The 24,135-nt window shown below is 51.3% G+C and overlaps 1 protein-coding gene across 3 annotated transcripts in view; it reads right to left on the bottom strand.

The window, feature by feature from the left end:
- The window catches only part of LOC135887695 (class I histocompatibility antigen, F10 alpha chain-like), a 201,739-nt gene that overhangs the window by 11,423 nt on the left and 166,181 nt on the right, over positions 1-24,135 (bottom strand). For 2 of the 3 annotated variants that reach the window (XM_065415421.1, XM_065415424.1), the window contains exons 1-4: positions 12,868-13,032; positions 8,403-8,666; positions 3,115-3,390; positions 1,105-1,380 (exon numbers count right to left, since the gene is read on the bottom strand). The exons of the other annotated variant lie outside the window; for it this stretch is intronic. In XM_065415421.1, coding sequence (XP_065271493.1) covers positions 1,105-1,380; positions 3,115-3,390; positions 8,403-8,666; positions 12,868-12,925 — 874 coding nt within the window. In that variant the 5' untranslated portion in view covers positions 12,926-13,032. Of the gene's footprint in view, positions 1-1,104; positions 1,381-3,114; positions 3,391-8,402; positions 8,667-12,867; positions 13,033-24,135 lie in introns of those variants that run through there. 3 annotated transcript variants of the gene reach the window in all.

The following is a 24,135-nucleotide window of genomic DNA, read 5'->3' as shown; positions in this document are numbered from 1 at the left end:
GCGCTCCAGAGGCTGGTGAGCTGATTCCCCAAAGAGACCAGCAGAAGGCGAGTTGCTGCCAGCATACGACACAAAAATTGGCAGGGGACGTGGTAGCAGCATTATGATGTGAAACTATCTTTTGAAACTATCTTTCTGATGAAGTGGGTTCTAGCCCATGAAAGCTTATATCCAAATAATGTATTAGTCTCTAGGATGCCACAAGTACTCCTCGTTCTTTTTGTGGATACAGACTAACACGGCTACTCCTCTGAAACCTATCTGCTGACTAGAATTCCAGTGCAGGCTGCCCTTTTAGAAATTGTTTGCACTTCCAAATGTTGCATTTTTCCACATCCCAATTAACCAAGCAAAAAGATGTCTGGAAGGCAGCTCCACGTGTAATAAATTCTTCCTTGTGCTAGGGGTATAGGGGACTCTCCCCCGTCATGCAGGGCTCTAATCTGCCTCCTCGCTTCATGCCAAGGCCAGACCCTCTCTTCCAGCATCACTGCGCACAAAAACAAGCTACTCCCAAAATTAAACCTCTACCTCTGGCCACATGGGCAAGAATGAAGGGCCCCGAGGGCTGTGTTTCTGAGAACCTGCTGAAGTTGAGAATGGGCTGGAAGCTGAAGCAAGACCAATTCTGACTGGAAATAAGGGGCAGATTTGAGCTTTCCTTGGGATGTGATAAATTCTCCATCCCTTGGAGACTTTACATCTGAAATGAGCATCTCTTTCTGAAGGATCAGCTCTAGTTTGCCCACAGGCTACCAGGTTGGTCCCTGGTGTGATTCCCTGCCCTGGGCTATGCAGGGGCTCAGACTGCTCTCTTCCAGCGTTAATGTCTCATTGTTAATCTTCTCCCTTCAGAGACACTGTATTGCGGAGATGTATCAAACCGCTCCAGAGGCAGCAAACTGGAGAGCAAGACATGAGCCCCAGGCACTGTGGCCCCCCCCTCTGACTACAGAGGGACAGAGCCAAAGAGGACAGGGCCTCACAAACCCTAAGGAAATTTGGATTTATAGGATGAAGCTGGAATGAGAATTTTTCAGGGTTTGAGTTTAATGGATTCCCCCTCTCCCACTAGGAAAACAGACACAAACACAAACTCCTTACCCCAGGAGACAGAGAGTGGCTCTAACAGGCTTTCATGCTCCACGTGACATGAATAATGGGCTTTGATCTTGGGATCAATCTCCATTGTCACCCAGGTCTGGTAGGTCCCATCCCCACTGGGTAGGATGCCTTCAGAGTAGGTATCTTGCTGTTTGCTCTCCCCATTTTTCAGCCAGGTCACGGTGATGTCCCGGGGATAGAACCCACTGACCTTACAGGAGAGGGTGGTGAGGCCGTCATGAGATGACCTGTCACTCACTCTAGCTGTTGGGCGCACTGGGAAAAAGAAGAAACTGAAGTTAGTTGTTTTCAAGCTCTAATCCAGGCAGCCTTTGCTGGAGCTTTGCAGCATGAAATTCTGAGACCCGAGCAGTGGGAGAGGATGAGAGTCCATGAGACAGAATTCCTCTGATGAGAGAGAACCACCATGTTAGAGGATTTCTGTGCTGAATTCACAGCATCAGTAATGGTGAACCCTGAATCCAGGTCCCCGACCAGATTCTATGAGTGTGGAAACCAGAAGCCTCTGCTCCCAGGCACAATGACACAAGTACCTTAAAAGGCTTCACTAAGCTCCAGATACAGGTGTCACAGAGGTCAGTCCTTAATCACATGCTGCGTTTGTGCTCATCTCCTATCAGTTGCTGGGTAAGAAACAGCAAAGAATCTTGCCCTGGCCAGGGCTCAAAAAATGAACTAGATAAACTGACCAATTAGAGATGGAAAGGACCATTAAACAAAAAAATGACACTTGGTTGTAAACTGCCCCTCAAACAAGTTAATATTAATAGGCTAATTTCTTGTAGGTTGTTACCAAAACTATTTACCCCAATATTATAGATTTCAAAAGGATTTACACATGTTGAAAAATCCGTTTCCCAGCCCCATGGTACTGACATACACATTACACTGCTGTGTATGGCTTTTTCTTCTTGGCATTTGTAAAGATGGCAAAGGACAAGATACTGTTCTGCTGAGGTTTGAGAGAGATATAAGCAACTAGTATGTTGCAAAAAACTGGGTACAAATTTCAAGTAACCATGAACAGCGAGTGCAAACTGTTTGGGAAGGGAAAGATCAGGGTGTGTAATGATGCTAACTAGTTTGGGAAATTTGCGTCCATGGTAACAGACAAGGTACATACATGAGTAATAGTGAGTTAACATTTTGAAGCAGACTACTGCTGCAACTGTCCTCCTGAATCAGAGTGGTAAAGCATTTAACCTCTTCCCTTCTATGTTTGTGCTGATTAATCTTTAACTAAAAAGCTTTGGTAATAAATTTGACTGAATGTGATTATCTGATGTCTTATTGATAAAAGAATCAAAAAGTAAATATGAAAGTATTGCAGCAAAGGTAGGTCTTGAGGGGGAAAACTTTAAGGACAAGGGAAGCCTTCTTCCAGGTTAATATGGGGAGGGCAATTCCACATGTAGGGGATGGCATGGATGGAAGCACATAGATGACTGTGGGAGAAGTTTGAACAAAGAGGCAACAAGGTCAAAACTACCGTCATTCGTGGAACACAGGGGCTGGGGGTAACACAAGAAATATGATGGTAGAGACAGGGAATGAGGAAGAATTATATGGTAAATGAAGCTGGTGTCCATAGAAGTGGTGGCAATTCCATACTCAAAGTTCAGGGGAGCTTTCTCTACAGAATCTATTTTTCAGCGTGCTCTAAAATGCACATCCATATGCAGATTGCCTTGATAACGCTGCATGACACCAAGGAAAGAGGTAGATTTTGTGGTGTGAAGTTGGGCTCATTTGTTCAAGTGGCTCTGGAGATACAGCTCCTCTACACTGAACTGCTTTTAACATTTTCAATTTCTTATCTTTTTTTCCAGCAGAGCTGGGGGGGGGGGAGGAGTTGTTTCCCCACCCATCCCCGGTACAAGGTTAGCTGAATGGCCCCCTACGCCCCCCGCACCATTTTGGAACTGGGGCTGGGGAATGGAGATGTAACTTGTAATGACCTCCTGGGTGGGTCTTGTCTCCCTGCCTTACCTTTCCTCTGTAGAGTCTCCTTCCCGAACTCTAGAGCACTCCTTAGCCAGGAAATACATGTCTCCTCCTGGAAGTGTTTCCATCCCTGGATATCATCTACTTCAGCATGCCATCTCCTCTTGGTGATCTGAGCCCCAATATCTGCTGCTACCCAAGTCATGGTCTCCTTATCGAAGGTAAGAAAGTCTCGTCCGTCATATGAATCCTGGTAAAACGCCTGAATGGTGCTGTCTTCCCGGAGATCACAGCCGAATATCGTCTGGATAATGTGAAACCCTGAAACACAGCTGAGGGTCAGCAGCAGCCTCTCTCTGAAAATCTCACCAAGACCCCACTGCAGGTAGCCCAGTGGGTCCTCCCCTTGCTACTGGGCCCTCCCTCCCCTGGGATATGGGGTTCCCATTTATGCTGTTGGGTCCTACACCCTCCCAGCTCCTTTCAGGTGGGAACCCAAACCCACAGGGGGCGCCCTCTCCATATGTTGAGTCTTGTATACTAAAGACCCCCCACTGCAGAGAGCTCACAACCTTCAAGGAGTACCTCACTGCTGCTTGTTCTTGTATGTTCCCTGCAGGGGGTGCAGGGTGGCACACCAAAAAGGGAGTACTCCAGATATTGCAGGGGTCTATCCCCTCCTGCTCTCTGAGGATCTGCCCCAATTCTGGCAGTCAGGGTCATTCTGGACAAGAGAGTGAGTGCAGAGGGTCTGTACCCTACTCTCTCCTGCTCTGGTTATATTAATTTTGCAGGGTCACTTGGTCCCCCACCTCCGCCATACACAGTACCCCCATGCCCCTGTGAGGAGGGGGTACAGTCTGTCCCCCACACTAACCTCTGCTCTGGTTTAATGACCTCACAGAATCCCCACGGTCAATCTGTTTCCCTGCCCCATCTTCCCCGTGCCCCCAACTCAATCTAGGAACGGCAAAGAACCAACTTCAGATGCTTGGCCTCTTTTTCAGATGCATGGCCACTGTCTCAAGGTGATTCCCTATAAGGATCAGGCCACTGATGGCCCTTAGTTCAGCTGGCCACCATTTTCCTACAGCCAGGCTAATCTTCACAACGACCCCCATCTTGCACACAACCAAAAGCAGACTCAGTTAATACAGCCACCCCTGGGCTGATAGGAGGCAGGGAGGGAGACTAGGGGGGAAGGGAGGGGGATGGGGACAGGAAGGAAAATTTAGGGGACAGGTAGGGAGGTTGTGGTGAACAGAGAACACTGTGGGGATCATGAGGAAGACTGAAAAGTGCAGAGAACAGATCAGACCCCTAGTTTGGCAAACAGGGCAGAATGTGGGGGCACAAAAATAACACACACAGGCTCCCAAATATTTTCACCCCTCCCTCACCCTGCATTCGATACAGCGAGGTAAATGCCTAGATTTTCAGCAATCACTAGTGATTTTGGGTGCCCAACTGAGACCTTTTAAGGGGACCTGATCAGAAAGTGGGAGTATCTGGTGTCTGAATATCAGACACCCAAAAATCCCTAATCACATTTGGAAAAATGCAGTCTAGGGATTAAAATACAATTTGGTGTCCCAGACATAGATGAGAGTCAAGCCCACTAAGCTGTGTCCCTGAACTATGCCACAGGTTTGGACAAAAACCAGTTTCTAACCTTCCTGTAATGGTTGTTCTCAGAGATGTGTTGCACACGTTCATTCCACGCTAGGTGTGCATGCCCCGCACAATCACCGGAAACTTTTCCCTCAGGAAAAGCGCTGGCTCTACCACCCTCTGGTACCATGCGCTTATGTCACAGTGTGAGGGGACCGGTTGACCCCGCACTTTCTCAGTTCCTTCTTGTTGGCAACTCCAACGGAGGAGGAGGACGGTGGCTCGTGGAATCGACATGTGCAACACATCTCAAAGAACAACAGTTACAGAAAGGTTAGTAATCATTTTTTCTTCAAATGCTTGCACACGTCCCTTCCACATTTGGTGACTCCCAAGCAGTACTGTAAGAGGCAGGCTCGGAGTTCATGGACACATGGATTACAACACTGCCCAATCAAACCCAGTGTCATCTCTAACTTGCTGGCATAGTTGGAAGAAAAAGTATGTACTGACACCCAGGTCACTGCTCTGCAAATGTCCTGGATCAGGCTTGGGCTATGAACATCACTGAGGAAGCTTGTGTTCTCATAGAATTTGTACCCAGTTTTTAAAATATAAATATATGGAGATATTCCTACCGAGTCCAGTCCCCTGCCTTCACTAGCAGGACCAAGTACTGTCCCCTGACAGATTTTTGCCCCAGCTCCCTAAATGGCCCTCTCAAGGACTGAACTCACAACCCTGGGTTTAGCAGGCCTATGCTCAAACAACTGAGCTATCCCTCCCCCCACAACATACTAGTTGCTTATCTCTCTCACAAACCTCGCAGCTCATGTGAATGCACAATGTGATCCAGGATGAAATTCTCTGAATCTTTCATCCTATCAGCTACTGCCACAAAGAGCTGTGTGGATTTATGGATCGACTTTCTTTATAGTCCTTTCTATATAGAACACCAGGGCGCGCCTAATATCCAGGTATGGAGATGTCATTCCTCCCTATTCTTGTGCGACTTCCGGAAGAAAATGGGCAGGAAAATACCCTGATTACAATGAAACTCCAAGACTACCTTTGGGAGGAACACGGGGTGGGGGCAACGTTGTACCTTGTCGTTAAAGAACACTGTATACGGAGGTTTTGACATAAAAGCACTAATCTCCAAGACCCTCCTGACTGAGGTAATTGCTACCAGAAAGGTGACCTTCCAGGAAAGGGCACAATGCCAGTGGCTTGAAGGAAGGCCCCGTGAGCTCTGACACAACCGGGTTTAAGTCCTCCAGGTGGATGGGTTCCCAGATCTGTAGGTATAGCCTTGTGCACAAAAGGAATCGGGGGGGAAAGCTGCAGAACAGGTGATTTCTCCAAGGGAGTAAGATGACATCTGTGAGTGAGCCTGGGTTGCAGACATGCAGACAGCAGAACTGCTGACATTTCCTGTTCTGTCTGGTTGTGAACAGGTCTATGAGGGGAGCACCCCGCCACTGGAAAATGGCCCTTGCTATGTCGGGACATAGGGACCATTCGTGGTGAGAAGAGCTGAGCTGCCAGCTCGTTCTGGGCTCCCGGAAGGTAAGAAGCTTTGAGGTGGATCGAGTGCTTTATGCAGAACTCCCACAAGCAAATGGCTCCTGACACAGGGGGGAGAAGAGCGGGCCGCTCTCTGCCTGTTGATGTAAAACATGGCTGCCATTGTCTGTAAGAACTCGCACCACCTTGCTTGCGATGGTGGGTAACAACACCTGACACGCTAGGCCGACCGCCCTGAGCTCTCTGACATTTATCCGTAGCAAGAGTTCCTGCTGGGACTACTGACCTTGTGTCGTGAGGTGCCTGAGATGGGCAGGCACTGTGAGCACCGAGTCCAAATGATGGCTGTTTGGCCAGTACACTGAGGCCAGCCAAGCCCGAAGGGGTCTGAGGTGCAACCTCGCATACCACTCCACGTATATGCACATGACCATGTGACCCAACAGCCTGAGTGGGCCTTGACCTGTGATGACACTGATTGGAAGTGGGCTTCTGGGAGGAAGGCCCTGGCCTGGGTAGAATTGAGCAACGCTCCGATAAACTCTATCCTCTGAGCCGGGAGGAGTGTTGGCTTCTGTTCGTTTACCAGCAGGCCCAATGCTCGAAAGGTTGTTTGGACGAGGTGGTTGCTGGCTTTCACCTGGGATTGGACTGGCCATTGACCAGCCAGTCACTGAGGTACAGATACAAATGCACCCCTCACCTTCTCAGGAAGGGCTGAAACTATTACCAGGCATTTCATAAAGACCCATTTGGCTGCTGACAGGCTGAACGGGAGGATGGTAAACTGGCAATGAGTCTGGTTCACAACGATCCCGAGAAACCTTCTTGGAATATAGGTGTGTGGAAATAGGCATCTTTCAAATCAAGGGTAGCGTCCCAGTCCCCTGCATCCAGGGAAGGAATAATGGAGGCCAGGGAGACCATGCGGAAGTTCAACCTTTTGAGGTAACAGTTGAGGCATTGCAGGTCTAGAATGGGTCGGAGACGCCCTTTGGCCTTCGGGATTAGGAAATAACGGGAGTAAAACCCTTTCCCTCTTAAGTTCCAAGGCACTTCCTCCAGGGCTCCTGCACAGAGAAGGGCTCGCACCTCCTGGGCTAAACGTTGTTCATAAGAAGGGTCCCTGAAGAGGGACGGGGTTGGGGGGCAGGAGGGAGGCATGGAAACGAACTGAAGCGTATAACCCTCCTCCACCATACTCAGCACCCAATGGTCTGAGGCAGTGGTCCCCAACCTTTCTGTGGCGAAGAGCACATTCATGTTTTCAGAAGAGTGTGGCGGGTGCCAACAATTTTTCAAGACTTATTTTGTATTTGTACATTAAATAATACGAAAAGCATCATATTTAATATTACATAATATATGAATCCATAAGATAAAAAAGGTAATTTTACATGTAAAAGGTACTAATTAAATTATTTGGCAATTATTCTTTCACCTTACCATGTGAATTTGCTCTTTTTTATTTACCGTTTTTTTGGGGGAGGGCGCAGTTCTGGGCAGCGGAGAGGGAAGCCGCGGCCCCACGCCTGCCGGGGACAGAGATCACCGGCAGCCCGCAGCCCCAGAGTTCTCTGTCTCCGGCAGACGCAGGGCCGTGGGGCAGCGCCAAGGGAAGCCGCGGCCCCGCGCCTGCCGGGGACAGAGATCATCGGCGCCTGCAGCCCTGGAGTTCTCTGTCCCCGGCAGGCGCGGGGCAGCGTGGAGAGAAGCCGCAGCCCCGTGCCTGCCGGGGACAGAGATCACTGGCGCCCGCAGCCTGGCCTGCCAGGGACAGAGAACTCCGGGGCTGTGGGTGCCGGTGTTTTCTGTCCCCGGCAGGTGCGGGGCTGCGGCTTCTCTCTGCGCTGCCCCGGCCTCTCCCCTTCTGGGCACTAGTTGGTGGGCGAGCGCCCATAAATGCCCCGGCGGGCACCATGGCGCCCGCGGGCACCGCGTTGGGGACCACTGGTCTGAGGTGATAAGGGACCTGCTGAGCTGAAGCGGGAGAGATGGTCCAAAAACAAAAGGGGAGCAGGATCCGGTATGGGAACTGGTATAATGCCCTTGAGTGCCCCACCGGGCTCTGTCCCCTCCCTCAATCCCCAACACACATCCCGGTGTCCCTTATCCCTGTTTACATGAACCACGTCTCGACCCTCCTCCCCCCCGATGTCCCTGCATCCCTAGGTCGTGTCCTGTCCTTCACTCACCCTCGGTCTGGTTGTAGAGCTGACTCAGGGTGTTCAGACTTGCGTTGTACCATTTCTGGTAGCGCTGTGCCCACCAGGTCATCTCGTCCCAGAACTCCAGACCCTCTTTCTGCGCCATCCACACTAGGCCGGGCTTCGCCCGCTGCGTCTCGCTGGTGTAGACGTAGTTGACCTGATCGTCCACGTACACAACACGTCTGTACCAGGGCAGCCCCGGGCCAGGCTCCGACACCACCGTGTCCAAAACGCGCCTGGAGTGCAGGCCTGGGTGGGGGGAGGTAGATTGGAGGAGGGGTGAGTCAGACCCAACCAGACCCTGCCAGGAGCCCCTGGCAATATGCGAGAGGCGGCGCCATCCCTTAGGAGCACTCCTGTGGGAGAGAGACCTGGGAAAGGGCTCACAGAACGGCCTGACGGGGAGAAAGAGATGGTGGGGTAGAAGGAGAAAGGGAGGCAGGACTGGAGCGGGAGTGAGGAGGGGAAGGGGTGGGGAGGTACGGGGGGCTGGAGCATGTGAGGAGGAGGGGAGCATATGGGGACAGTGTATTGGGGGTACAGGGGAGTGTGAGGCAGGAGAGGGGGCCCAGGAGGAGGGCCAGGGCTGGAGTGCCGTGTGGGGAAAAGAAAAGGAGTGTTATGGGAGAGGGTGGGGCAGGAGGACTGCAGGAGAGGAGATGCAGGAGCTCAAGCTGGGGAAGGCAAGGTGGGCAGGGGGATGTGTCCAAGCTACAGGTAGGAGCCAGGACACCGGCTGTGCACAGAATTTACTATAATTTATTCAGAATATAAGAACGGCCAGACTGGGTCAGACCAAAGGTCCATCTAGCCCAGTCTCCTGTCTTCCGACAGTGGATAATGCCTGGTGCCCCAGAGGGAATGAACAGAACAGGGAATCATCAAGTGATCCATCCGCTGTCGCTCACTCCCAGCTTCTGGCAAACAGAGGTTAGGGACACCATCCCTGCCTATCCTGGCTAATAGCCATTGATGGACCAATCCTCCATGAATTTATCTAGTTCTTTTTTGAATCGTGTTATAGTCTTGACCTTCACAAGATCCTCTGGCAAGGAGTTCCACTGGTTGACTGTGTGTTGTGTGAAGAAATACTTCCTTTTGTTTGTTTTAGACCTGCTGCCTATTAATTTATTTGGGTGACCCCTAGTTCTTGTGTTATGTGAAGGGGTAAATAACACTTCGGTATTCACTTTCTCCATACCAGTCTTGATTAAGACTATGATTTTGTCATGGATATTTGTAGTATAAGACCTGGACAGGTCCTGGGCAACGAAGAAAAGCTCACGGAAGCCCGTGACCCATCCGTGACTTTTACTAAAAATATCCATGGCAAAATGGGGAGCTCAGCTGCGTGACCCACACACCACCCAGAGGGGTAGGGAACCGCAGGCCACTCAAAGCTCTGGGTCCCCCTGCCGCCCACAGCAACTGGGAGCGGTTGGTTCCCCCACAGCCCACGGAGGCCGCCCCACCACTCCCGGCTGCTACAGGTGGCAGGGAGACCGCACAGCTTCCGGCCACCCCGTGCTGAAGTCATGGAGTTTGCTGGAAGTCACAGATCCCATGACTTCCGCAACCTCTGTGCAAAAAAACCAAAGCCTTAGTCTTGATTTTATAGACTTTCATCATATCCCCCCAGTCATCTCTTTTCCAAGCTGAAAAGTTCCAGTCTTATTAATCTCTCCTCATGTAGCAGCTATTCCATACCCCTAATCATTTTTGTTCCCCTTTTCTGTACTTTTTCCAATTCCAATATTTCTTTTTTCCGATAGAATGACTACATCTGCATGCAGTATTCAAGATGTGGGCATACCATGGATTTATATAGAGGCAATATGATATTTTCTGTCTTACTATCAATCCCTTTCCTTATGATTCTCAACATTCTGTTAGCTTGTTTGTTGCCACTACACATTGAAAAAATGAGGAGTCCTGTGGCACCTTAAAGACAAATGCATTTATTTGAGCATAAGCTTTCGTGTATGCATCTGATGAAGTGGGTTCCAGCCCACGAAAGCTTATGCCCAAATACATTTGTTAGTCTTTAAGGTGCTACAGGACTCCTCGTTGTTTTTGCTGAAACAAACTAACACGGCTACCCTTCTGAAACTGCACATTGAGTGCATGTTTTCAGAGATCTATAACGACTCCAAGATCTCTCTTGAGTAGTAACAGCTAATTTAGACCCCATCACTTTATATGTATAGCTGGGATTATGTTCTCCAATGTGCATTACTTTGCATTTATCCACACTGAATTTCACCTACCATTTTGTTGCCCAGGCACCCAGTTTTGTAAGATCATAGAAGATTAGGGTTGGAAGAGACCTCAGGAGGTCATCTAGTCCAACACCCTGCTCAAAGAAGGACCAAACCCAACTAAATCATCCCAGCCAGGGCTTTGTCAAGATGGGCCTTAAAAATCTCCAGGCATGGTGATTCCACCACCTCCCTAGGTAACCCATTACAGTGCTTCACCACCCTCCTAGTGAAATACTGTTTCCTAATATCCAACCTAGACCTCCCCCACCGCAACATAGAATCATAGAATCTCAGGGTTGGAAGGGACCTCAGGAGGTATCTAGTCCAACCCCCTGCTCAAAGCAGGACCAACCCCAACTAAATCATCCCAGCCAGGGCTTTGTCAAACCTGACCTTAAAAACCTCTAAGGAAGGAGATTCCACCACCTCCCTAGGTAACCCATTCCAGTTCTTCACCACCCTACTAGTGAAAAAGTTTTTCCTAATATCCAACCTAAACCTCCCCCACTGCAACTTGAGACCATTACTCCTTGTTCTGTCATCTGGTACCACTGAGAACAGTGTAGATCCATCCTCTTTGGAACCCCCTTTCAGGTAGTTGAAAGCAGCTATCAAATCCCCCCTCATTCTTCTCTTTTGCAGGCTAAACAATCCCAGTTCCCTCAGCCTCTCCTCATAAGTCATGTGCTCCAGCCCCCTAATCATTTTTGTTGCCCTCCGCTGGACTCTTTCCAATTCATCCACATCCTTCTTGTAGTGTGGGGCCCAAACCTGGACACAGTACTCCAAATGAGGCCTCACTAGGGCCAAATAGAGGGGAATGATCACGTCCCTCGATCTGCTGGAAATGCCCCTACTTATACAACCCAAAATGCCGTTAGCCTTCTTGGCAACAAGGGCACACTGTTGACTCATATCCAGCTTTTCGTCCACTGTAACCCCTAGGTCCTTTTCTGCAGAACTGCTGCCCAGCTATTCAGTCCCTAGTCTGTAGCAGTGCATGGGATTCTTCCGTCCTAAGTGCAGGACTCTGCGTGAAGAACCTTCTGGGAGCCATTAAAGGCTAGAGAGATCCAAGAAGCCTTTTCCCTTCATTTAAGCCTGGTCTATGGGGTGTGTGGGGGGGCTAATTTACTCTCTCTCACTAACCATCAGCAAAACAGAAATCCTGTCTGAAAGCCCCATCCTGCCCTGAGATGCTGGGAATGAAACAGCCTGGGCAGCGCCTGTAACCGGCAATTTCCCCACAGTCTGAGCATCTCAGGGGGCTGTGACGGGCTTGTCAGCGTATGCAGCACCCAGGGCCGGCTCCAGGGTTTTGGCCGCCCCAAGCAGCCAAAACAAAAACAAAACAAAAAAGCCGTGAACGCGGTCTGCGGCGGCAATTCGGCGGGAGGTCCTTGGCTCCCAGGCGGAGTGAGGGACCGTCCGCCGAATTGCCGCCGAATACCTGGACGTGCCGCCCCTCTCCAGAGCGGCCGCCCCAAGCACCTGCTTGAGAAGCTGGTGCCTGGAGCCGGCCCTGGCAGCACCCACGGGTGCAGGCCCCAACGAAGCCGCACCCCCTGGCTCGGTGAGGTTGGCATTAGATTAAAGGGTTACAGTTCAGTGGCTCTCAGCCCCCCAGCTCCCTCCTCCCTGCGCCCTCCAGCTGCGGCTGCCCCCCTGCCACCCAGCTCCCCCCTCCCTGCACCCTCCCAGCCCGGCTGCCCCCTTGACACCCAGCTCCCCCCTCCCTAGACCCCCCCAGCCTGGCTGCCCCCCTGACACCCAGCTCCCCCCTCCCTGAACCATCCCGGCCTGGCTGCCCCCGGACACCCAGCTCCCCCCTCCCTGCACCCCCCATCCCAGCTGCCCCCCGACACCCAGCTCCCCTCTTCCTGCACCCACCAGCCCGGCTGCCCCCTGACACCCAGCTCCCTCTCCCTGCACCTCCCGACCCGGCTGCCCCCCTACACTCAGCTCCCCCCTCCCTGCACCCCCCCGGCCCGGCTGCCCCCCGACACCCAGCTCCCCCCTCCCTGCACCCCCCGGCCCGGCTACCCCCCTGACACCCAGCTCCCCCCTCCCTGCACCCCCCCGGCCCGGCTGCCCCCCGACACCCAGCTCCCCCCTCCCTGCACCCCCCCGGCCCGGCTGCCCCCCGACACCCAGCTCCCCCCCCCCGGGGGTCTCATCCCAATACTCACGGGAGTGACCCCCCGACAGGGCTACAGCCGCCAGCAGCAGGCGGAGCGCCAGGGCCATCGCCGCCCCGCTCAGCGCGGCAGAACTCGGCCCATGGACCCGCTCTCGGCCGGTCACACGCCGGGCCCGGGCCCGGGAACTTCGCAGTACGCTGTCAGCTCCCGAGTCCCCGCTACTGACCCGGGAACCGCTCCGTGGCAGGGATTGGCTGAGAGGGGAACATCTCGCCAATAGCGGCGCACAGACCCGCCTCCGTCACCAGTCGCTGGGCAGAACCCGCTGGGCAGGCGGGCGCGGAGGGGAAATGGGGGGATTTGGCGCCGCGGAGAACTTGGCTCCGGGGCTGTAATGACCAGAGCAGCAATTAACTAATGTAGCCCCCAGCTTGCTAGAGGGGCCTCTGGCCTTAATTGGGACTTGTCCCAGTTGGGGAGACCCTGCGCTGCGATGTAGCGCTAGAGACTACAACTCCCATGGTGCCCCGGGGGAAGAGGGCGGGGGGGGGGGGCAGTGGGCTCTGTGTTGGGCAGAGGGGCCAGACTGCGGGGGGGCTCTGTCCCTACCAGGCGCTGCTGCCAGGGGCACCAGATGTCCTGATGTTATAGGGACAGTCCCGATAGTTGGGGCTTTGTCTAATATCGGCACCTGTTACCCCCCCGCCCCGATTTTCACACTTCCCGGCTGGGCGCCAGCTGCTGCTGGGCAGCGGCCCGGAGCCTGCAGGGCTTTGATCTGCCGGGAGCCTCAGAGGCTGTTGGTGCTTCCCTGGGGTCCGAGCAGAGACTCTTGCTGCTGCCTATAAATCTGCAGAGGGACCTACCACCCTATCACAGGTGTGAGTCACTTAGGCAGCACTGAGCCCAGTCAGCCACATTGCTAACAGCTGCACAGAAGATCTCGTGGTCACAGGTCACCAAGGGCCCCTACAAAGTATGAGTACCAACAGGACGCTAATTTTACAATTGCTATATCAGGTCATGTGCCTGGGGAAATTCAGGTGTATTATCAGCATGGGTACCACTGACCCTGAGAATAGTGTTTTAACCGGTTACATTATATTTACCTCCTGTTTAATATCATTATTGTGTTCAATTGTGTGTGTGTGATTTCTTGGGAGCCTCCAAATATCTGGCAGGTAAGTGGGGGTTACACTGGTGTTAGAATTTCCCTCCTAAGCTGCCCTGATGATCCTGCCAGGAAGGGACACGGGGGGTGGAGGCACCGCCAAATACATTCATATGGGAAGAAAATAAGTAGATTACATCTTGCGGAGCTGTAGGCAGGATCTAGAAGAACCCAGGCCAGTCCATCAAAACCTATATGACTACCTCCTTTAGAGCTAACCTGGTGGATGGGGGGGCACTGTGATGCTGTGGAACGTGGGAGGCACTTTATCATATTGGTGATACCAGTATTATACAATTGCGATGAATTGTGCTAGATATGCCATGTGAGGTATCTGTGAAAATGTTAGGATTTGCCAAGTATGATAATCATATTTATATGTTTGTATCACCTTTGTAGTGTGAGTTATAGATACGTAGGGTATATCTGTGTTTCCAGACTTGTGCAGTGTTTCTGGGTGACACCCCCACACAGACTGGCATCAGCACTGCCTGGCCTGTTCAGTGTTCCATCAAGGGTCATCAGCTGTACAATGAACCCACTGAAAGGCCAGGAACTACATCTTATGACTCAGCAGGACTTGTAGGGGCATATCTATAGGCAGGGGACTCTAAGGCTTTGTTTATACTCCCCAGCTTTTAGCGACACGGCCCTGTCGCTAAAACTTTGGCAGTGTGAACTTTTTTTGTTGGCATTTTTTCCGACAAAAAATTTCCACCCCCTATGAGCGGTGTTCACATTGTTGACAGGACCGGGCTCCTGCTGACAACATGGCGTTCACACTGCTGCTTGCTGCGGCAAAAGTTTTGTCTTTCACAGGCACCCATGAACAACAAAAGTTTTGTTGTTCACTTGGCAGTGTAGACAAGCCCTAAGGCTTTTCCATGCCCATGTGCTGTAAGTTTGTAGTTGAGACACAGGAACTACAAGCCACCTGGAAAAGGAATGGATTTCCCCTCCCCTGCCTAGAGCCCCCCAACCCCAGGCTCCGTAGGGTTTGCAGGTGGGGTCAGGGCCGGCTCTAGGTTTTTTGCTGCCCCAAGCAAAAAAAAATTTGGCTGCCAACCCCCACGCCCCCCACTAGCCCTGAGCTCTCTCTCTCCCGCCCCCCCCCCCACTGCACCCTCCTGCCGCCCCAGCCCTGGGTCACTGGTAACTCGCTCCCAGGGCGGGTCATTCAGCAGGAATTTTGGATGTTCACAGAACACAGACAGGATTGGTTCCCATATGGTTACAGAACTGCAGTAAAGTGGAACATTTTTCAGCTTGTGTGATTGGAGGATATCTGGATGCATATTATAAGACTGTCCTACATAAATGAGGAAAAGTTGAGGTGCCTTTATTAGTCTTTTGTTCCATTCTTTGTTTCTGTGGGGAATTTGCCAATGCAATTTTACTGTCTTCCTTTCAAAGAAATAAAACTAAAACTAAAAAAAAAAAAAAAAAAGCAATGGCTGTTGAAAATAGCAATTTCAGTCCTAATAACCACTGGGAAGCATTTCTTGCTCAATTTATTCTACTTTTTCTACAGCAAGTTACAGTGGATCAGTATATTTGATTTGGGAGAAATGAAGTAACAGCTGCCCAAATTGCGCTTGAGCACTCCTGAATTTTGAGGGTGTTCAAATCTGGAAGGCAGGTGCTATATTCCCTTTCTGAATATTAGCTAAATCTGTAAAAGAAAAGTCAATTTCTGCTTCCATAGCTCAGAAGTGTAAATCCTCCTACGTGCCTGGTACTGTATCTAAAGCTGCCCAGGTCCTAGTAGAGCCTCCCCTCCCTTACTTTTCCGTTTAAATTCTAGTGGGATCCACGTACCTCCCTTTCTAGGCTTCAGATAGAGAGGTGCACTGTCCATTTAGTCCATCCAATTCTTTCTTTGGGGGAGAGCCCAGGGCTGGGGTGGCAGGAGGTGCGGGGTGTCGGGGGGGAGCCCAGGGCTCGGGCGGCAGGAGATGCGGATGGGGGCCAGAGCTGGGGCGGCAGGAGGTGTGGGTGCGGGGGGGGGGGAAGAGCCCAGGGCTGGGGTGGCATGAGGTGCAGGTGGGGGCCAGAGCTGGGGTGGCAGCGGGTGCGGGGGGGGAGAGCCCAGGGCTGGGGCAGCAGGGGGGTGCAGGTGGGGGCCAGAGCTGGGGCAGTAGGGGGTGTGGGCGGGGGAGAGTCCAGGGCTGGGGCAACACGGGGGTGTGGGGGGAGCCCAGGGCTGGGGGGGGGCAGCAAAAAATCTAGAGCTGGCTCTGCCCCTACCATTCACAGCAAGCTGCAACATGAGGTTTCAGTTCCACACTCCTTCCCCCTCCCTTTCCTGTTAATTGCGGCTGAGGGAATGCTGGGAAATGTAGTTCTTTCCCTGCTCCAGGGCTGGCTCTATAGGCAAGGAGCTAACTAAGGAACTACAGCTCCCAGGGCCCCCTGTTGGTTCTCAGCTCCCATGCTGGATTCTTGCGCCCCTGCAAATTTGCCGCCCCAAGCAACTGCTTGCTTTGCTGGTGGCTAGAGCCGGCCCTGGGTGGGGTGCCCTGGGAGGTTGGGATCAGGGGAAGATGGGAGGATTGGCGGGTGGAGGGGGGCTGGAGAGCTGCAGCAACCCAGGCAGTGAAGGTGGCCACTCACATGTTCCCAGAATGCCGAGGGACAGGGCGGGGAGGTCGCTTCTCGGCTCTCTGAGCTCTGGTCAAGTGTAGGTAGTCTCTTGGTCTATCCAAGGCCATGATCAAGTGTCTTGATATTTTTGGTCTTTTGGCCTCGAGATGAAAACCTTGTCTTTGTTTCTGGGACCTTGAAGTGAAAAAATTCTCTAAGTTATATCTATTATTGGAATAACTTCTTTTGGGGAGAGAGACAAGCTTTTGAGCTAGGCAAGGGCTCTTCTAAAGGGCTGGTAAAGGTGCTCAGAGCGTCACAGCTAAATACCAGGTGGAGTCCTCTACCCAGAACACCAGCCATTCCAGTGCTTCTGGGTACAGCGTTGACCCATCCGCACCTGAATTACCAACCTTAGTGCCTAACCCAGAGGTGGTGCCTCTTAGCGCAAGGCCTCTAGCGGTCACTGCTCCCATGGGGGCGGTACACACAGGGCACTGCCTTGCCTAGCCACCAGGGGGCACTGCCACAGTGGTGGGGGTTTACACAGACCACTGCCCTAAATGACCACCAGGGGTCACACAGTGCACTGTGTTATTTAGCCACCAGATGTCACAGCCCAACAGGTGGGGTACACACAGGCCACTACCACAACTGACCGTCTGAGAGCACTGCAGCAGTGGTGGGGAATATGTTCAGGGCACTGCCTTGCCTGGCCACCAGGTGGCACTACCGCAATGGTTGTCGGGGGAGGTAATTCACACAGGCCACTGCCCTACCTGGCACCAGAGGTCACACAGCATGCACTATGTTATCTACCAGGGGTCACTAAGGCAATGGTAGGATGGGAATCCATGCAGGGCTCTGCCACGGTGGTGGTGGCGGCGTTCACACAGGCCAGTGCCCTTAGTGGCCACCAGAGGCCACATAGCATGGACTGTTTTGGCTGACCCCCCGGGGGTCACTACTGCAATGATGGGGTGGGAATACATGCAGGCTCTGCCTCTCCTGGCCAGTAGGTGGCAGTGCCACAATGGTGTGGGGCAGATACATATAGGACACTGCCACACCGTGCCACTTGGGGGGACAGTCCTCCAATTGATGGAGATACACAGAGAGCAGTGCCCCAGGTGGCCAGCAGAGGTCACTATCTGTGTGTGTGGGGGGGTAATAACCAGAGGGCACTGCCTCACTTAGCCACCAGGGGTCACTGCCCAAATGGAGGAGAAACACACAGTGCCCTGTCCCAGCTGGCCAGCAATGGTCACTGCCTCATTTGGGGGCATATACACAGGGTACTGCCCCATTTTGGCATCAGTGGACAAGTCCCCATTGCAGAGCGGTGATACACACTGGGAACAAGGGTCACTGCCACATTACCCAGGGTACTGCCTGACCTGGCCACCTAGGATCACTGCCACCTTGGGGTGGGTTGGGGAATACACCTAGGGCACTACCCCACCTGGCCAACAGGAGTCACTGAGTTGAGGGTGGGATACGCAGAGCGCACTGCTCCAGTGGGTGAGATATACACAGGACACTGCCTCACCTGGACACCAGGGGTTACTGCCACAATTGTGGGGGTGGATCACACAGGTAATTGCCCTCAGTGGCCACCAGGGGTCGCTGCAGAAATGGTGGGGTGTGGGTGGGGGTAATATATACAGGGCATTGCCCCATCTGGCCACCAGGGGTCACTGCTCCAACAGGGAGGCACCTCCAGGGCACTCGCTTGCCTGGCCACCAGGGGTCACTGTCACAGTGGTTGTGGTTCTTAGCATATGCGCAACCTGCCTCAGGTGGCACATGACCAGGATTCATCACTGAATTTGGTCCGGTGGTTGGATCATTAGATTCCCCGGCCCGGGCTGGGCACTCACGGGGCGTGTGACATGCCCGCTGATCCATGTCCTGCAGTGGGGGTGGTGGGGATGCACATAGGACACTGCCACACCTGGACACCACATGGAGATACACAAAGGGCACTATCCCACTTGGCCAGCAAGGGTCACTGTCCCAATGGGAGAGATATTCACCCTGTTCGGGGGGAGGGATAGCTCAGTGGTTTGAGCATTGGCCTGCTAAACCCAGGGTTGTGAGTTTAATCCTTGAGGGGGCTACTTAGGGATCTGGGGCAAAATCAGTACTTGGTCCTGCTAGTGAAGGCAGGGGGCTGGACTCGATGACCTTTCAAGGTCCCTTCCAGTTCTAGGAGATAGGATATCTCCATTAATTTATTTTATTTAATTTTATTTACTGCCCAACCTGGTCACAAGGGGCACTTCATTTCACTGCGTGTGGTGGAGCGTGTCCATGTGTTATTCTGCACTTTAAGAAACAAGCCCAATGCCACTGGTTGTCACAGATTAATTTTATTTACATTTGTGATGAAGAAGTTACAATCTCCACCTTGCCATGCACCTGCCCTAAGCCGGCGCAGTGTCCCTGAGGAGAGCAGCTGCCCCAGAACATAGAGACCCAAAGGGGAAGGAGCTTTAATGGGCAGCAATGAGAAGCTGCTTAGAGACCCTGCTGAGTGGCACATGGAGCATTCATACAAAACTTTATGCAAACTCCCCACTTCATCACACATATGAGTTCTAACCAGAGTCCATGGAGGACAAGTGGGGGGGAAAAGAACACACAGAAAATCGGCATTTCAGCAAACACAGGTGAAAAGAAACAGCACAAAGTCTCCTTCCCCCACCCCATTTCCTGCCTCCTTGTTCTCGGCAAGAAAGAACTGGAACTAGGGCTCACGCTCAGCAGGGCCGGTGGAACCACTAGGCGAACTAGGCGACCACCTAGGGCGCCAAGATTTGGGGGCGCCAAAAAGCAGTGCCTAAAAAAAAATTTTTACACTACAGTGGAGTCACATCTTACGCAGGGGTTAGGTTCTAAAGTCAGCGCGAAAGAGGAAAATCGCGTACAGTGAAAATTTCCATAAAGTACAGTACACACAGTATACACTAGATTAGGGGTCCTCAACCTACGGCACACGTGGCAAAGGTGGCACGCGAGCCTATTTTTTTTTTAATGGCAGTCTGCGGGTCCCAGCCGCCGCTGAGCCCGCTGCCAGCCTGGGGTTCCATTCACTCAGCCGGCAGTGGGCTGAGCGGGCCGGCGGCCAGGACCCCGGCTGGCAGGCGCTGGTGGCCGGAATCCCAGACCGGCAGCGGACTGAGCCCGCTGCCATTCTGGGGTTCCATCTGCCGGCTCCTGCTAACCAGAGTTCTGGCCGCCAGCCCCGCTCAGCCTGCTCATCCTGCTGCCAGCCAGGGTCCCAGCCGCCAGCCCCACTCAGCCACCTGCTGGCCTGGGTGAACGGTCTGGGGCCCCCTCAATGATTGAACTCACCTTGAGGGGGCCTGGGTGAACTGTCTGGGGTTCATGTATTACGTGTCCAGCATGCGCATCTGCGTCTCAGACCGCTGCAGGTATGGCTGGCTTCGGTCTATGTGCCAGGCAGGCACGACTTGGACCAGGTGGTCACAGACCCATCACACATCCTGGCATCCTTGATGTGGAAGACGGAACCCCGATCGGTGTTGGAGGGGATCCCGTTCCCAGGTCTGTGTCCCTCAGTGACCTTGGTCTCCGATGTGTCGGATGTGGGATGGGGAGCCCACCTCGACGGCATCAGCACACAAGGAGTCTGGTTGCAGGAAGGTCATTCCCTGCATATAAACATCAGGGAGATGAAGTACAGAGATCTGCAGAAACAGAGAAGCAGTTTTAAGTCTCATTACCAGCTACCACACGACGTCTTCCCTGCTAAATCATTAGGAATTGGTTCTAAACTGAGCCCACAGAGTCAATGAACATTTTGCCTCAGAAGTGGACTTTGGTTACAAATGCGCACAGAGCTAGGGTGCCTTAGATTAGGGAGAATTGTTCTGCTGACCTTCAGGAAGTGCATAAGGCTCATCTATTCAATGAGCGAGAGGAAGGCAGCAATTAGCAGCATTTTGCAGAAAGCAGCAGACAGTGAGCAGCGTATGTTTTAATCTTCACACATACACCCAGAGTATTATTTATATAGAGGCCACAATGTGCTAGGTGCTTCCCAGACATACAAACAGACATTGCCCAGCTCCAAAAAGCTGCTTGGGAAGCCCATTTTATAAATCAAGAGATAAAGAGATTCCTGCCTACCCTGTAATTTTCACTCCATGCATCTGAAGAAGTGGGTTTTTTACCCACGAAAGCTTATGCCCAAATAAATCTGTTAGTCTTTAAGGTTCCACCGGACTCCTTGTTTTTGTGGATACAGACTAACACGGCTACCCCCTGATAATTTCCTCCCTACCCTGTGCATTTTATGGCTGGCCTACTGGCCTGACAGCCAGGGGAATAGGTGCATGGCTGACAAACTATCCCATTACCCCAAAATCACTGCAGCATCAGCAGAATGACTGTTGTTGTCTGTTGCCTCTCTTCCAAATATCACTGATAAAGGATCCCACTGTGACATGATCCTCAGGGTACAGCCTGGAGCTGGGATACTCTCCAGCCTGATCTGTCTCTCACAATGCTTTGCTAGTGACAAGCAGCAAACCCCTCCTTGCCCCACTCAGCCACCAGTATATGGAGTCCCACACCCAATTAGATTGCATGAATCCTCAGAGAGACACTTATGAATCACAGACAGGCACCAGCCAACTCCCCCCCTCTCCCCAGCCTTGCACTCCAGAGCTGTACCGTCTAGACCTGGTCAGAAGCCTGACCAATGTAGGTTTACTACCCAGTCCGCTCCTTCCTCAATGTGGAGAGGACATGCATATGCCTGTGTAACTCAGCTGAGAACTCCTAAACATTTCAAGCAAAATACACTGTTTTAGGTAAAATAGAAAACAGAACTACAGAAAGATAGATTTTAAGTAATTATAAGTGGTAGGCATAAAAAGTTAGAGATGGTTACCAAAGAAAATAAAAGGTAAGTGCACAATCTAAATCTTAAACCTTATAACACTAGGCAATATTTAGTTCAAGTAGTTTTCTCACCCAACTGGATTTTACAGTTCTTAATACACAAGCTTCACTGGGGATCAATCTCCTTCAGTTCAAGTCTTCTGCCTTTCCAGCGTAAGTGGGGGAGGGAGAAAGGCCAAGACATGATGCTATTGCCTTGTTTTATACCCTTGGCCCACGGGCCTCACAGACACTAGCCCAGGCATGTCCTGATGGGCTTTGCTGAGTCCCAGTGATCAAGCAGTCCCCAAATCACAGTGATCGAGCAGTTTCCGTTGTGTAGTTGCATCACACAGTTGATTAATGGGCGGTCAATACCCACCTGGCCGCAGAGACTCTTCAGCTTGTAATGTATTTTGGTAACAACCATACAGAAAAATCTTATCATCTTATAACTTATACACACTAATGATATACAGATTTGGACAGAACAATGGGTATCAGCAGATCATGACTTTTTATATGATACCTTATATGGCATGCTTTGTATGAAACCTATCATAATTACCTGACATTGGTGAATATGGGGGTTCCAGGGTGTTGCTTTGGGGTACAGAGTGCCACACCCATCCAAGTGCTCTTTACCATAGAATATTCAAAGTATAATATAACACCATCCTTTCTAGATGAAGAGGAAAGTACCTCTGAAATGCAGCCACTTCTGGGGTGGAAGACAACAGCCAACACACTCATTCACCTTCAAGTGAAAGGTGGGGACATTTTAGCTGGGGCACTCGGGAAACCCCCTATTTTTATGAGAAAGGTTAGGGTTTTGTTTGTTTTTGTTTTGATTCGTTTTTGTTTGTTTGTTTGTTTGCATCTTCTACAGAGCAGCTGCACCAAGATGTTATCACTACTCATGCTCTCCCAGAAGACTGGCATGACTCCTTTCAAAGAGTACTTTAGTAACATCATGAGAGGCCACAATATTCTCTCAGTGGGCCTGAAATGAAGACTTCCTACCCAGAAATATGGGAGACACTGTTTTCTGGGGTTTTAACTAGCAGGGCATGGTTTGAATTGGAGAGGGAGAATGGAAGGACAAACTGTATAACAGACGAAAGATTCTTTTGCAAAAGTAAGGACTAGCTTCTTGTTGGAGTTGAATGTTGACATTGTCTAGTAAGACCTCAACAGGCAGGTCTAGTTAAATGGCCTTCATACCGGGGTACAACTCGTGCAACATGACTTTGCCAGGAGCTTTTACTCCACCTCTGAATGCTTTTTCTGTGGCACACCAAAATCCTATGCTAAGTGGCCACAAGTCTGGGGAAAGCAATAGTTATAGAATCATAGAATCATAGAAGATTAGGATTGGAAAAGACCTCAGGAGGTCATCTAGTCCAACCCGCTGCTCAAAGCAGGACCAACCCCAACTAAATCATTCCAGCCAGGGCTTTGTCAAGCCGGGCCTTAAAAACCTCTAAGGATGGAGATTCCACCACCTCCCTAGGTGCTTCCAGTGCTTCACCACCCTCTTAGTGAAAGAGTATTTCCTAATATCCAACCTTCTTGGCAACAAGGGCACACAGCTGACTCATATCCAGCTTCTCCTCCACTGTAATCCCCAGGTCCTTTTCTGCAGAACTGCTGCTTACCCGGTTGGTCCCCAGCCTGTAGCGGTGCATGGGATTCTTCCGTCCTAAGTGCAGGACTCTGCACTTGTCCTTGTTGAACCTCATCAGATTTCTTTTGGCCCAATCCTCCAATTTGTCTAGGTCACTCCGGCATATCCACCTCTCCCTCCCTGCTTAGTGTCATCTGCGAACTTGCTGAGGGTGCAATCAATCCGATCATCCAGATCATTAATGAAGATGTTGAACAAGACCAGCCCCAGGACCGACCCCTGTGGCACTCTGCTTGATACCAGCTGCCAACTAGACATTGAGCTGTTGATCACTACCTGTTGAGCCCAACAATCTAGCCAGCTTTCTCTCCACCTTATAGTCCATTCATCCAATCCATACTTTTTTAATTTGCTGGCAAGAATACTGTGGGAAATCGTATCAAAAGCTTTGCTAAAGTCAAGATATATCACGTTCACCACTTTCCCCATATCCACAGAGCCAGTTATCTCAGCATAGAAGGCAATCAGGTTGGTCAGGCATGACTTTCCCTTGGTGAATCCATGTTGACTGTTCCTGATCACCTTCCTCTCCTCCAAGTGCTTCAAAATGGATTTCTTGAGGACCTGTTCCATAATTTTTCCAGGGATTGAGGTGAGGCTGATCAGTCTGTAGTTTCCCACATTCTCCTTCTTCCCTTTTTTAAAGATGGGCACTATATTTGCCTTTTTCCAATAGAATTGCTCCATCTTGTACACCTTTGCGGACTCATGATAGAGCCTGGAATTAGATAATATATTTAGAAAAGTGCCTGACATCATCAGAGTGAATTTTCAAAAACATGTTTATGCTCTGCAATCTAAGATTCATGCATTTAAACCAAGGGTCAGTTTCCCTTCTCCTTAAGGTCTCTTACTAGCTCATTTTAAAGATACATACAAGTTTTGCGACAATTATTTAATTCTCCTCATTGAATTGAGGCACTAAAACAAACAATCAATCAAACAAACAACCCCCCCAAAACAG

Source organism: Emys orbicularis, chromosome 13 (genome assembly GCF_028017835.1).
Source record: "Emys orbicularis isolate rEmyOrb1 chromosome 13, rEmyOrb1.hap1, whole genome shotgun sequence".
Lineage (NCBI taxonomy): Eukaryota > Metazoa > Chordata > Testudines > Emydidae > Emys > Emys orbicularis.
This window is presented reverse-complemented; position numbering and strand designations above follow the sequence as displayed.